Consider the following 15,645-nt stretch of genomic DNA (forward strand, 5'->3'; position numbering starts at 1 on the left):
GATCTATACTTTTGTTAAGATTATCAGATAAGTACATAAAAAGTAAACTGAAAGTAGCCTATATGCTCTTATTTTAAGTTAAAAAGTCTACACAAGTCTAATAGCACAATTGAATAAACTTATTTTTGGTAAGGGTAATGTTTCCTTTATCTTCAGGTTGGAGGAGATGCAGTGAATGTTTTGTATACTGCACGTGCAAACTTTCAAAAATATCAAATCTCTATTGAGGGAGAGTGATGAACATCTTCCAAATTGGGTTCCTTGTATATGCAAATCGTCCTTGCTTTGCTAATAAAGTATTATATCACGCAACAAAAGCCTATGGCTCTGGTAGGCTACATGTTTCCTCTCTGACTGCAGTGAATTTGTGATTCTGTCCACCTTTAACTTAGTCCTGAAACGAATTGTCAATCATCAGAAAATTAACTGGAAACATTTTTTATAGCCGAGTAGTTTAAGTCATTCTTTGGGCAAAAAAACCCAAACGATTAGGTTTTAGACTGTTGGTTCAAATAACTCAATATTTTTAATTGCATTTGGTAAGAAAGACTAGATATACACATTTTTGATAGCTCTTATTTGTGTGTAACAGCTCAAAGTGGGAAGGATCATTTACTGTCATTGATCAGCAACAGCCGGGTGTGGGGAGTTGTCCTCTGGATGAGTTTCAGTCCCTCCCAACCTCAATGAATTGATCTTTTTCATTGTTAGAAAATAGTCACACAGATTAGAAAAAGAGCTCTTTTCTTTCATGTGATAACCATGCTACACCAAGGCCTTTAATTAATGCTAATCAAAGTCATTGTGAAGAAGTTGTTCTCAATTTGCATTGAGTGACTCAGGGATTGTGTTAGAAGCTTTGGAGCCGTATTCAATTGTAATAACAACTGGGAAGTTTTGGAAGATGTGAAATATATATATTTTTTGTGACCACATTTTTATTGGCTTACCCTTTTTCCCCTTTCTGGAGGAGGCATTGTACATGAATAATAACTGAAATATTGTGTTGACGTGGCATAACACATCTACATCTATTCACAAGTAATCACACAATAAATATACATAAATTTACATTCAAGATGAAGAAGCCGTACAAACTGTAAAGCCCCCTGAGGCAAATTTGTGATTTGTGATATTGGGCTATACAAATAAAATTGACTTGACTTGACTTGATGTGAAATATTGAAATACTGCACACCACTACAAATCTGGAAAAACAATTATGAAAGTTATTAATGAAATAACTTGAAAAATTAAGAATGTTTAGGTTAAGCCAGAAAATTAGATACCAGATGAAACAAAGCACTTCATCGCATTAGTACAAACAATTTATAAAAATGCATAACAGTCTTGCAACATTGTCAACAATTATTCAAAATAACCTAAAAGGATAGCCTCCACAGTAAAGATCATATGACATAATCTCTGATGGCTGACAAATGTAAACATCCCATGGTGTGTATCATCATATCGCCCACCTGTCGTAAACGTAATCAGCCTCAGCCAGATGCAGGAAACGATCTCACAATCAATGGGGCAGCTACAGTTCAATAGCTTTGATTAATGTTTTTTGTATATTAATAATAAAATAATAGTGGTGAAAAAAAAGTAATGTCAAGATTATAGGACGTAGACATGAAGTTGAAGTGCGGCACAAACATACAGTATGGGAAACCCCACTTCTGCAAGTTCTATCAGCGGGTTAAATGAACCGTGTTATGGATCCTGTTCCACAGGGCTCACATTGATTTTCTCCTGTATGTGCACAAAGGTCTTGCTCTTTCAGCTGGTTCAATGAGCACCCAGCTGTTACATCAGGCATGATGCAAAATCGAACCACCGTCCAGGAATTCATACATTCCTGCTCACGAGCTGGGGTTTCATTATTCTGCAGGCAGCCGCTGAGGGAGGCAAACTTTATCCAACTACTGGATGCTTTGCTGAAACACTTGGAGATTTTATCTTCTGTTAAGAGGGACACTTTTTGAAGACTGATCTCCTTATTATCTAGATTAGAATATGATTTATTTTCCACAATACCTCACCACATGCTGTATCTATTTCAGTGGAAACAGCAGGAGTGTCTGATCTGAAGTGATGATCTCTGCAGCTGACATCGACAGACAAGTTGTAGCCTTATAGAGAAAAAGTCAGAAATTAGTACCAACAGGGATCACCATCATCAGCGCCCCTTGTCAGCCCAACCAGGACGGCATCAACACCAGGGAAGAGACAGATGATGGAGAAGTTTTTTAAGCCTGTTCACAGCCCCTCTGGCCCGGACGAGACCAAGCCGCGGAGGCACCATCACCATCATCACCTTCATCAAGACCCTCCGTCACAGAGGTAGGATGGTTCATTCCAGTCTGGCAGATTTACATTTACCTCTAATAGAAAAGGAAGGGTATTACAGTTTTTTGCAATTGCCAAGACACAAAATCTGGTACTTGTGGCATTGAAACCACTAACTAATATAACCTATCTATTGCCTAGGTATATTGAACCATAAGCATATTGTCTGCTTTACCCTAAGTTTGAATTTATAAAACACACTTTTTTGCAAAAAACTACACATGGTTATCTAAGTCTGTGTGTTGTTTGCTAAACACTGCCATTGAAATACTACACTCAATTATCAATAAACTGCACACAGAATGCACCTGTGAAAACACCTGTAACCAATTAGATCACTTAGAAATCAGAGCTCGATCACTATAAATAGGATGCAGGTTTGCTCTTTGGTGTGCACAACAATAAGGCCAATTTTGGAAAGAGAATAAGAGGACTCTAATTGCAATAAACTGTATTTTGTTGACAGTACAATACAGTAACCATGATCACATTATCTTTGGTTAAAGTGTCTGATACTGTTATGAATATTGAGAATAAACAAATACGTTTGTTTCTAGTCTATATTTACAGCATGCTACCAATGAAAATGCCAAAGAGTCTAGATAATAGAGTTTTATACTTAGAGAGAGATGTAAGATATTTTGTATTTTGTGTATATGTTTTTGGTTTCTGTGTGTAGAGTTTCAACAAAGAGGGCCCTAGTTTCAGAAAATATTTTTTAGCCATTGCTATAAACTGTATAAAAAAAAAAACTGCAGGCATCTGTATTTTGGAATCCAATATACAGATTCTGGCAAAAGTTAACTTATAAGTGCGCACCGTCACTATTTCATACAATGCAGTTATGTATGTGCTAGAGCTGTCAAAGTTAGTTTTAAAGCTAGAGCGATGATATTGACATCATGTGAAACTATAAAACCTAAGGAATCCATTGGTACCAACCATTTCATACTAGCTTGTGGAGAAGGAGGTTAAATAACGCTGCAAACTAGCGCTAAATTTTGGTGACAAAAACCTGTCATGGCCATTTTTGGCCATACTTGACAAATCTCCCTTTAAGGTACATTTTGAACAGATAAAAAATGTGCAATTAATTTGATTGTCCATGATTAATTGCAATTAAATATATTGACAGCCCTTGTATGTGCACATCTAATACTGATTTGTGCAGAGAAATCATTAACTTATATTCCCGTGTCTTTGTGTTGTAGGTACACAACGTTTGATGACACAGACAGAAATACAGATGAAAGCCACGGGCACCACCGTCACCCCCAACATGGCCGCTATCTCCATGATGGCTCCCATCACGACGCCCACCACCGTCATCAAACACAGCACTTTCACCACAGCGAAGAGGACGAGATACTGTACGACCACGACACATCTGTAACTCTCTCTAGGGCCTCTTCCTCTTCCCTCTCCTCATCTTCCTCCTCCTCTTTTTCATCATGGTACACGGAGGAAAGTGCAAATGACCAATTCTCTCTTCGCCATGCCGAGCAGCCACAGCACTCCCTGTCCTGCTCCAACATCTCGGATATGCGCAGGGGTTTTAGGGAGGACGACAGCAGCGAGCCCACTGTCTATGCCACCATCAAACACGGCAAGGACGGCACTGTTTGTAGTGAGATACACGGGAGTGCACAAAAGAAGGGAAAGCGTGGCTTTGCTTCTCTTGACCGAGGTCACAGCAGAAGTGAAGAGGGCCTCGTGCAGGGTAATGAAAGTGATCTTGGAGGAGAACAATCCAGGGTACCGCACATCAATGGACCTCTGTATAAGGCAGCTAGCTTGAACCGAAGCCTGGCTTTTAGTGAGCAGGACATTGTGTTGGGGATCTCCAGGGGCCCCAAAAGAGCAGTGTCCTCCATTCAGCTACCCAACAAAGGCATCCTCAAAAACAAGGAGCCTCATGCTGACATTCGCAAGGCGAAGTCGATGGAGGTGCTGTCCCCAAGAGTGTCCAAAGGACAAGATCCCAGTGGACAGAAAGGAAAAGGCACCGCTCAAGTGGAGGTAGAGCAGGCCAAGGCAAATTTTGTGCAGGGAAAGCTGCAATTCTCAGCCTTTCTAGATGAGATTACAAAACAGGTCATAAGTCCGTCTGCTCTCAACATCTTGGGTGTGAACGATGATAAAACTAGTGGGAAGGCACCTGCTCTAGCCCCAGCACAAACACCTGGCCCTGTGAAGCCTCAGCTCCCACCAAAGAAGCACAGGGAGAGCTCAGTGGAGGAGAGGGAGCAGCGCCCAAAACAGCACGGCAGGCAGGAGAAAGCAGCTCGCAGCAGCTCTGGGAAACACTCGGACTGCTCCGATCCTGACAAACTGATCTCATATGTAGCGAGGAACTACCACGGTAGTAGCGAGGAGCCTCATCATTCCCCCCACAATACTCACCATGAAAGCAGCCGTAAAGACCGAAGGCCGTCCCCTACTGGTAGCTCCGTGTCAGGGGACAGATATGGTCGATGTGGCCCAGTCCTCACAGATGGCACCTGCACCAGCCCCGAACCCAGCCAGCCCAAACAACGGCACCACCGCAAACAGCAGCCCACTGCCTCCCACAGTCAACACACCCAACACTTCCCTCAGCATCAGCCTCACCCAAGCCCTCTACTCAGAGGACCCACCGGCTCCCCTACGTCACCCCAGGGGCCAGGCCTCGGATCTGAGTCCTCATCCACAAAATCTGATTCCTCCAGGGCCAGAGACACGGCCTGCATAGCTGCCAGCCACAGCTCAGAGCAGAGCGGTCGACACCAGCCACAGCATGTGGGCCACTCTATACAACTCAGGGTAAGTTTACTTTAATAGTATTTTAGGGTACAATAATGTGAGACAGGAGATTTCAGGCCTCAGATTATGAATCTGACAATGCAATATCACTTCTTGTACAGCGCACATACCTTATTTCAGTTTAGAAGAGTCAGGAAACATGAATGAAACCAAGTTTTAGTTGATAACATCACGGTTAAAATGTTTTAAACACTTATGCATATGTGATTATCATAATGTCATACGGTTGCATTCTTTAACAAATAAGCTTCTCTACTGACATTCGCCAGGAATGATTTATAAAAACTAGGGCTGACAAAGTTAACGCAATAATAACACGTTAAGGCAAATTAGTTTTAACGCCATAATAATTTCTTTAACGCAACTTGCAATTTTTAGGTTGTAGCAGGCTCAGTTTTAAAGTTAGCATTGCCATTTTCAGAGGGGTCCCTTGACCTCTGACCTCAAGACATGGGTTCTATGTGTACCCACAAGTCTCCTGTTTACAGACATGTCCATTTTATGATAATCACATGCAGTTTGGGGCAAGTCATAGTCAAGTCAGCACACTGATACACTGACAGCTGTTGTTGCCTGTTGGGCTTGAGTTTGCCATCTTATGATTTGAGCATATTTTTTAGGCTAAATGCAGTACCCGTGAGGGTGTCTGGACAATATTTAGCATTGTTTTGTGTTGTTAATTAATTTCCAATAATACATATTTACATACATTTGCATAAAGCAAGCATATTTGCCCACTCCCATGTTGATAAAAGTATTAAATACTTGACAAATCTCCCTTTAAGGTACATTTTGAACAGATACAAAATGTGTGATTAATTTGCGATTAATCGCAATAAACTGTGGACAATTGTGATTAATCACGATTAAATATTTGAATCGATTGACAGCCCTAATAAAAATGTGTTTCGGTTGATAACATTTTAAACATATGTTTACATATACATGTATACAGTCGGATTCTCTAATAAGCTTTTTTCTCTACTGTCGTTTGTCACACTTTGAGGATCACAGTGGAGATAAATCATAATAACTGATAAGTTATGTGTTATCCCTTAGTAATATATCGCAGTCATTTAATATAATTTATTTATATATTTATTTGTATGATATGTGGGAATTTTAAAACATTCATCAAACAAAATCAATGAATGTGAACAAAGGATGGAAACCTTGGGAACCAGAAATGGCCTTCAAACAGGGCATTTTTGAGAAAGACATGAATCCAATTGTGTTATAATGTCTTGTCATGAGTCAGACTCTTGAAAAAGAAAGACGAATCTTGTATCTAACTCAAAAACGAGTCAGTGATGAAGCTCCTGAAGGCGTAACGCTGCACTGAAGGGAGGATATCTCTGTGTAGACAGAACAGGGTGAACGTAATGAATGCAGCGTTGCTCCTCTCTTGCAGAGGCAGTAATAGCTGAGTCACAGGCTGTGTGGGACGTGTCAAACACTACGCACTGCCAGCTGAGTCATTCTTCAGCAATGCAGCAGACGCTACTCCTGTGCTTTAAGGGGAAATGCCATTTGAAAACACCTGATTTACCAGGCCGGAGCTACCGTATGTTCTATGAAACAACTGTATACTGTAGACAGAGAAAGTAACAATACACATCACACATCCACTGAGAGAAATCTGCCACACTAGCTCACACTAGTAGCCAGCTGTGGAAGCTAATTTCTGCCACTGTGATGAAGAAAAGGTCCTGTAAATCATTATAATGAGAAACTATCTCAAAATAATGACTTAGTATCTCAATATATTGACTTTAATATTGAGATACTAAGTCAAAAAATTGAGATACTAAGTCAAAAGGTTTTCATTATTTTGAGATATATATGAAAAAATATCTAGAAGGTTTCTCCTTATTTTGAGATACGATGTAAAAATATTGAGTTACTAAGTCAAAATATTGAGAATTTTTTTTTATTATTGAGAGATACTGTGTAAAAATATTGGGACAATCAATATATTGAAATGCCAACTCATTATTTTTAGATCTTTTTTTTTTATCACAGTGGCAGAACTAGTCTTCCATAGCCAGCACACAGTACACTATGTACAGTCTGAGAGTGAGTTGGCAGGATAAGAGCAAGTATCCCGTTGCTCTTATGTAAGAACCTGCTCAAGCTTCCACTCTTATATGAACTGATAAACACTCACAACATTACATAACGTTGCCTTTTTCCACTGGTGTTCGCTGTGTAGGATTTGGTCTTGCTGAGTTTGTTAAGTTAAGGTTCAGTGAATTCACACGTACATATAAATAACACATACATGGGGGCTGAGAACTAATCAATCTGGTGGAGTACATTTCCTGGAACTGCCATAACTCAATAGTTTTTTCAATCTGTCATGTCCTCAGTAATGGACTGGTGACCTGTCCTGGGTATGTCATGCCTTTTACACAATGCGTGCATGCATTACAGGAGCTGGAGTCTGGCCCATAGAAATGAATGGATGGATGTGATGGTCTTATTCTTACTACATATTGTTCTTTATATATTCATGCTTTTTCACCTACAGCACCAAACCCAGAATCAGTCTGGAGCTGCTGGTGTTGCTCGCAGATTTAGGGACTTAAATCAGTTTGTTTATTTTGCCCATTTTCCTCTAAATGGCTTCGTTCGAAAGGTCCAGTTTGCATGCTTTGAATATCAGTGCATGTTGTATTTGGACGGTGATATGTTTGTCGTTGTTTTGGCAGTTGTTACACAGTAAAATCACACACTTGTCCAAATACTTATGGATTTCTGCACGTTTGCCCCGAATGAAAAGTCAACTATTATATCCTAAATTACCTAATGTCTCCTGTATTTTAAGATTATTATTCACTCTTCTCTCATCCTTTCCATTTTTTTTCTAGGACACACTGTATGATGCCGACCATATCCAGTAAGTGTGTAACATGAGTGCAGCTTTTCATACATTTCTCTCTGTCTCATACTGTTCTCTGTCTAGCTCGTGATGGGTCAGTGGTTATTGATCAAACTAATGAGCATCCTCTCTCCCTCCGCTCCTGTTGTAACAGGAAGAGGTGTCGTAGTTATGGAACTGATTTATATAACCATCTCTGGGTTGTTAGAAATAGAGATGTTACAATAGCATTTTTATTCCTGCTACTGATTCCGATACCTGAACCTGTGGTATCAAAATAACATAAGCACCAAATGAAAGAGAACGTTAAACATTTAAACTCATACCAAAAATAATATTTGTCAGCCTCCTATATGTAATACATAATGCACATTTCCACTGATGTTGTTCCAGACTATTCCGTTTATATCATTTTGTAGTTTGTAAAATGTAAAAAGGGCACAGATTGATCTTTTTGAGACTTTGTTATTATTATTATTAGTTTTTTTAAACATGCTGAAGTGCTGAATGCCAGACCTCTGTAGCTCTATAGCTAAAATAGAGCTAACTGGCATACAACCTCTGTAACAGCCATCTTTGTAGTTTTTTAAGAGTCTAGGTTCTTTTTCATGAGGTATTTATATCACGTTATGAAGTTTGATATCAACATGACATGATGTTTCTCACCATGCATGAAGAATATACTCATGACTCTTAAAATGTTTTGAAATATTGGTCTAAAAAGACAACACTACTCTCCAGGATTTAGTCTATTCTGTGACAAAACTGCATCTCCCATCATTCCTCTGTGTTCAGGGCGTTGCAGGAGGAGAACTCAGATCTTCACCAGAACTTGCTGCAGACGGTGGTTTGCATTGAGAGCCTGGAGGCAGAGCTGCAGAGAACCAGGGACGAGCTCAGTCATGTCAAGGAGAAATATAAAAGGTTTGGGATCATAAACTGAACAACATGCATGATTAACATTGTTTATGCCTTATGGCTTCTATGCACAAATAAATACTGATTGCTTCCACATGACGCAGTACATAAAGGACATTTTAAATGAGATGGTGCATACATATGACTCCATCAAGTGAAACCTATATAGCTTTACATAAGAGCTTCTATAGATTAATTGATCCATGGAACATACATTCTCCTATGTTACATTTCTGTGGCTGTTATGGTCCTGCATTGACCTCTTTTCCCCGGCCAACGGAGAGACAGAGGGACTCAGTGCATCTGTCATTGTCCTTCACACTCACCAGTGAGAGTCTTGTTGTGACCCGAGGCTGGTCAAGCCTGTATCTGTCACCAAACAACCACTGCGGCCTGCCACGCACATACCACACGTCCTTCAACAGCAACTGGAGTGACTGGTCTCCTCACACTGGGCTCCAATCTGGTGTCAGTTGTTAGAAGAGTTTGTGGTTGCCACTTGGCCCGACAAACAACTGTTTTATAACCTTACATAATATATAATGGCATGGTGGTAGACTGTTTTTTTAATGTCGTCCTCTTTCTTCTATTCTCTGTATCTTGTAGCCTTCTGGAGACCCACACTGGGACCAAGCAGGCCAACAACCTGCTGGGGGAACATCTGCATATAGCGGTGAGAAAACCTGCTTAGAATAGATAGAATGTATTGTCATTGCACACATTGTTCAACAACATTTAGCTGTGCAGCTCATGGATATCAGATTGGGGAAGCCAGGGGCAGATTGATAAATGAGGGATCTTATCTTGCACCTGTTTCATACATCATGAGTTACTTTCATGTAAATGTCACCCTATTGTATGTCTTGGTATGTGTGCAGTCAGAGAGCCTGACTAGTGAGAGGAAGTACCTGCTGAACCGTGTGTCTCAGCTGAGCTCAGAGTTGGAGGATGCCCACAGGACCATCGCAGCCCTGGAGAACATCAATGTGAGCAGAGTGCCGCCTGCTGGACATCCATGCATACTTCAGATAGCAGACATTTTACTAAATACATTACTGGGATGTATTAATCCTCTTTAATCCTTGGTTAGGCAGGTCATTTCAATATTTCAAATGTAATATTATGAAACCACATCACCCTAGTGTCCCTATTTTCACAAAAAGCTGCTTCAAACACAGGTGAGTTTATGTGTTTAAGCCTGCTTTTGCACTGCTGTTGCTCCTTATCTCAGTTTGAGCCTTATCACACTCAGGTTAAAGCTTGTGAACACCCACCCAGGTGTTTTCAGCTATTCTGGCTGATTATGACCTGTGCTCATTTAGTCTATACACGACCACGCCGTCCTGTGAAGAGGTCTAAACAGTCAAACAGAAAACACCTGTGTGGGAGTACAGAGGCATTACAGTTATTTGCAATTGCTTACACACTGGCTCATGGTGTCAAAACTCTACACACAAGCCAAATAAGACACAATACTTGGAGATAAACATCTAATTTCTTTCATTTTTCTGCAATCAAAACCTCACAATGCTTTTCAAAATGGCATTTTTTTGCATCAAAAAAATTAATTACTCTTGCAAAGCAGCAACAACACACTGATGTACTTTATACAAAACACTGTTGTCTTTAGTACTTTGTTTACCTTTTTAATTTCTTCATACAGGCTTCTGTGAAAGACATTTCCCGTACAGTACATCTACACACATTTCAATGAACACAAACATAGAAAGGCTTCAGAAAAAATATATAAAGCAAACAAAGTTCTGTTTTTGGTACTTTTGGTGCCTTTTAGAGGCATGGTTACAAAAGTCAAGGTTTTGATGCTTTTGTCTAAGCATTCACTTTTAGTGAGTAAGCAATCACCAAAATGTAAGATGATGAAGTAGCAGTCACCATGAAATCAAAATGTCTCTGTTAATGTGTGTGAGAGCATAACTGAATCATTGAATGGACCTACTGGGGACAGGCCTATATAGGGGCACAAGAGGTCATGGGGCCCCAAAAATAGAGAGCCTATTCTTAGTGGCTGGTTTTAGAGACTATTATTGACATTTCTCATTGGAAAGAGCTCAGTCAAAAGTAGGGACGTCCTGATCACATTATTTTGCTCATGATCCTTTAACATTGAGTAACTGTGGAGGGTCACAAGATAAATCTGAGGGCTCCGAAAATAACAGAGAAGAAAAAAAATACAAAAATCTATTTTCATTCTTTATATATTACTCTAATCTGGGAAATGTGTATTCAAAAGTACAATAATTCCCCTTGAAATGAAGTGAAGTAGAAGTATAAAGCAGTACAAAGTTGATGACTTTTGACTCTACTTGACAAAATCATAAAAGACTTGGAAAATCGACTTGGACTTTAACAACAATGGCTCGTGACTTCACTTGGACTTGAGCTTTTTGACTTGAAAATGCCTTCCCCCAAGTGCAAAGCTTAAAAAGTATGTTATTTAAAAAGTGTGCCACGAATCAATTCATTTCCCTTCATTTCCCGAATCATCGCACTTGTTTTAACGTATAAATACAAATTTTAAAAAGCATTCAGGATTTTTGTAAATTGAATATATTATTACTCTGTTGTTAAAATGGTCGTACATTTGGTGAAGAGTGCATTTAGGACTCGAAATTCAAAGTTTAGGACTTGGGAATTGTTAGTCTTGATGCGGGACTGGAGTGCACAGACTTGAGACTTGTGATTTGCAAAATAATGACTTGGTCCTACCTTTGGTATTAAGTAGCATGAAATGGAAATACAAAAAAAGCACAAGTACGTCAAAATTGTACTTAAGTACAGTACTTGTACACATGGTTAACCTGCAAAATGTTGCTAAAAAGACACAAAACAACCTGGAGCGATGCAGGGCAGAGGTAGGGTTTCCATTGTCTCATGATCTGTTCATGTGCAAGAAAACATTTCCATTCATGTGATGTTTCCTGTAGAGAGGTTATGAATCAGATTCCACCCCTGAAATGACTCTGTAGGTCAAACAAGTATTTAAAAACCATTGAGGTAACGAGAAGAGGAAGAGATCTATTATAAACTCTCAGAGATTTATAAAGTTTCTTCTTCTTTTACATAGATTAAAATCAGAGTTTGTGTGTCTCAACTTCAGGTGCCGTTCTTGATAAAAGAGTCACTGGAGAAGCATTTTGATTCAGCCGATGCCATACAGAAGTTTCTGACGACCTCTGCTCCAATCGGACATCCTGCCTCCTCCCTACAAGCAGACGGCCATCCCCATGCGCCTAAAGTGGAGGAAGCATCGCATGATTGGTTGAAATCAGAAGCCGGTCTGCAGAGGGTCACAGCCTTCCTACCATTTAAACAGGGGCTGCCAACGACAGGAAGTGAAGGCTATGGTCAGCACGAGTCCAGCCACAGCCCACCTCTCTCTGTAACTGACATCAGCACTGCTATCTATAAGAGAATGGCTGCCAGTTATGCTGCCAGACCTCAACCTCTCTATCCTCAAAGCCAGCAGCAGCTTCCTAACCACGCTGACCCCTCGCCAAACCTCCAGCAGGCCCACGTGGGCGGTGACAGCTGGGGCGGGGAGGGTGGGGTAAAGGTAATGCTTTTGGAGCAGGACGTTGCGGACGTGACCCCGACCTCCATGTCAGCCCAGCAGATACTGGATGAGTTCCTGCAGCAGCTGCAGCCCTATACGGAGGCGGGTGGAGGGAGGGAGCAGCCGGGCGGGCAGGAGTGGTAGAATGAAAATGACATCTAACAACATGGCAGGATGAATGTTAATTCTCATCTTAATGCATCGAAATATATATTTATTAAGTCATCAAGTATTTGCTGTCAGAGGCATTGTATATTGTATCCCCAAAATAGCAGAAAAATCTGTTTTTTTGGGACTTTTAGGTGTACTTTTAAGGGTTTTATAAACCAGACCCATAGACGAAAAGGAAGGAGATTCTTTGCATGATGTTGAAACACAAGAATTGCCAAAATAAATTGGAAGTACAAGATTTTAACACAAAAAACTGTAATATACTGAATATAGAGAAAATGTACTCAAAGTAAAAAAGCTTGCAGTGGAAAAACAAACCAATTAAATGCCAAAATATGGCAAGTATGCTTTATAAATATTGATTTAGTAGTAATGTTAATAATATGTATTTTACTGTATATTCCCTGTTGCCCTGTAATTTCCCGCAGTTTAACAGGGAGCTCGCCAATCACATAAAATGTCATACAGTCTTATTCAAGTGTCACTGTTGAGTATCAAAATTGCCTCTTTGTTTAAATAAGAGCCAGTGTGAAGAGATGAAATGAAAATCACCCAGTATTGTCTATGATTATAGATATCAAGTTGATGGGAAGAATGGCCTCTTAGAAAAAGCTTTTTCAAGATGAATATTTCATATTTTTAGATGGAAGCAGCTCTTTATTTCAGCAGTGAGCTCAACAGTTGACCTGTACAATGAAAGACGAGATGTCAAGGACTTCTGTTCTTCTGCAGTGTTATTCAACAACTATAGCCTCTCATCAGTTATAGGAAAAATTATTTTATGTGAGACGGCTGTACTATTAATTGATATAACTCAATAAATGACAGGCTGATAATAGAAGAATGAAGCTAACAACCTTTTAAATCTATAAATCTCTCTCTCACCTGCTGAGAAAGAGACCCACTTACCTTTCGGGAAAAAACAACATCTGCTTTATACTGTATATAGCAGGTGACAAACACTCACTTTATTAGGTACACCTGTACGATCTATTGCAATTCAATACAACAGCTCTGCCATAAATTCCACCTTTAAGAAGTTTATAATGTTCAGTTCTGGGTGACATTGTAAATTAAATAGCGTTTCTTACTGAGCTCATTTAGTTACAGGTGTTGTTGTACTGGACTGTATTATATTAAGAGGTGTCTAATTTTTTTGTCCTCCACATTTACACCATGCGGGGGTCAGAATAATAGAAACACCTCTGAATACAATGCAGTACACCATCATAAACTATGCTTCAACAAAGCTGAAACATGGAATTTAATTATAACAGTGTCAACAAAAGCTGAATATTTGAGGCATCACAAAGGTTATATAACATTTTTTAATTATTTTTATCTATTGTACTGTTTTATCTGTGTTCAAATTTCACCTTAGTTTTGTCTTTTGTCCTGGCTGTCCTATATCGGACTGCACTACAGGTGTACCTAATAAAATGGTCATCTTTCAACAGCAGTTGAAACTTCAACAGTTGTACCATTAATGAAAAATATTTTAGTTCTACTTGTATTAATAATAATTCAACCAGGCTTGTAATTGTGAAATTTGAATGTTTGTTCTGTATATTTGTGAAGAATAACTCCTGTAACTCTTAAATTAGTATAAAATGAAAAATGTATTACTGTAAGTGCAGAGATTTGTGTAAATATGTATTGACTCTGTATATATGTGACACATAAAACGTGGTGGTGGCCCTTCCTTTCTGAAATGATATGGAGTAGATGTTTAAAGTGGTTGTAGTTGGCAGAACAAAATGTAAAAGTTGTAATTATGTGAAGTTATTGTGACAATGTAGGTGTCATAGAGTGAAGCAGCAACATATTCATGTTATTTTAATCCGTATAGCACACGTCTCTCGTCAGTGTACCCTCTGAATTATGCAACTAATCACTTCAATATGTAACTGTGTCATTACGGCTGTTCTACCAATAAATATAATCATCTTAAATTAATGCGACATCTCAGATTACAGACGTCTGCTCATTGTTCATCATGTCTTGTTCTCTCTTGTCAACTTCAGACATCATTAGTAATGTCTCTTTATATAACAAACAACATAGAGACAGCTTTGCTATTCTTAGATCCTTAATATAAACTGAACTAAAAATGTTGTATTTTATGCAAGAAAGAAATTGTTTGCTGAGGGCCTTGAATATCTGTTTAGCTAAATTGTTCAAATATATTTCTCTAATCAAAATGTTGGATGGACAGACAGACTGACCGCCGTCTCTGCCACTAGAGGGCTGAACAAGTTTGCTCATAATGTCATTATGAGCAAATCTCTCCATCAATCTCACTGTTAAAAGACATCTCTGGAAATGTGATTAATAGTGATGTGATAAAAGAACATTAATGGATAATATATGGATATGAGATGAGCATTTAATTTAGTTTTGTGTTTGGTGTGTTGCAAGAGCTGCAGGGGACACAAGACTGGCTTCAACCTGACTATAGCTCTGACTCAAGGTGTCATAAATACTTTTAATAACAGTTTAATCCTGTTGATCCAGCCCCACCAGCCTCCCTCCCCACTGCATTATATACATAATCCCATACAGGCATAACTCTCCTCTCCATAGTCTTACTTTCACTTTACATGAACAAGCCTCTGCTACCATCCTCCACTAAACCCCTGAGAGCATATTGGGGACAGTATTCACTTAATTCTATCAATAAATGAATCAGTGGACAGTATAGGCTTTCTCTTTTTGTTATCTATTCATACAGTCACATACAGTTGGGTGCTGTGTCATTGTTTTACCACGTCATAAATACTGCAAGAGTAGGTTTAGTACAACTTTGAGGTACATGTACAGTACTTTACTTGAATATTTCCACCTTATGCTACATTATACACTTCTACTCTATAACATTTCAGAAGAAAAATATTATACTTTTAACTCCACTACATTTATTTGACAGCTACAGTTAAGTGTTGGGGCT

The 15,645-nt window shown here is 39.2% G+C and overlaps 1 protein-coding gene across 1 annotated transcript; it reads left to right on the forward strand.

The window, feature by feature from the left end:
• The first annotated feature begins 1,874 nt into the window (after positions 1-1,874).
• Positions 1,875-13,165, forward strand: LOC119494917. The gene is made up of 7 exons (XM_037781146.1): positions 1,875-2,346; positions 3,564-5,154; positions 8,025-8,053; positions 8,831-8,959; positions 9,560-9,626; positions 9,832-9,939; positions 12,072-13,165. Exons 1-7 carry the CDS (start codon positions 2,237-2,239, stop codon positions 12,669-12,671), a joined length of 2,634 nt encoding a protein of 877 aa, XP_037637074.1. The 5' UTR covers positions 1,875-2,236; the 3' UTR covers positions 12,672-13,165.
• The last annotated feature ends 2,480 nt before the right edge of the window (positions 13,166-15,645 follow it).

Source organism: Sebastes umbrosus, chromosome 9 (genome assembly GCF_015220745.1).
Source record: "Sebastes umbrosus isolate fSebUmb1 chromosome 9, fSebUmb1.pri, whole genome shotgun sequence".
Classification (NCBI taxonomy): Eukaryota; Metazoa; Chordata; class Actinopteri; order Perciformes; family Sebastidae; genus Sebastes; species Sebastes umbrosus.

What these genes read in the sequence shown, in the direction of transcription:
- LOC119494917 (XM_037781146.1), top strand. Translation starts at nt 2,237, where the DNA reads ATGATGGAGAAGTTTTTTAAGCCTGTTCACAGCCCCTCTGGCCCGGAC. An exon ending in TATGATGCCGACCATATCCA is followed by an intron (nt 8,054 to 8,830) that starts GTAAGTGTGTAA and finishes CTCTGTGTTCAG; the next exon opens with GGCGTTGCAGGAGGAGAACT. An exon ending in GGGAACATCTGCATATAGCG is followed by an intron (nt 9,627 to 9,831) that starts GTGAGAAAACCT and finishes GTATGTGTGCAG; the next exon opens with TCAGAGAGCCTGACTAGTGA.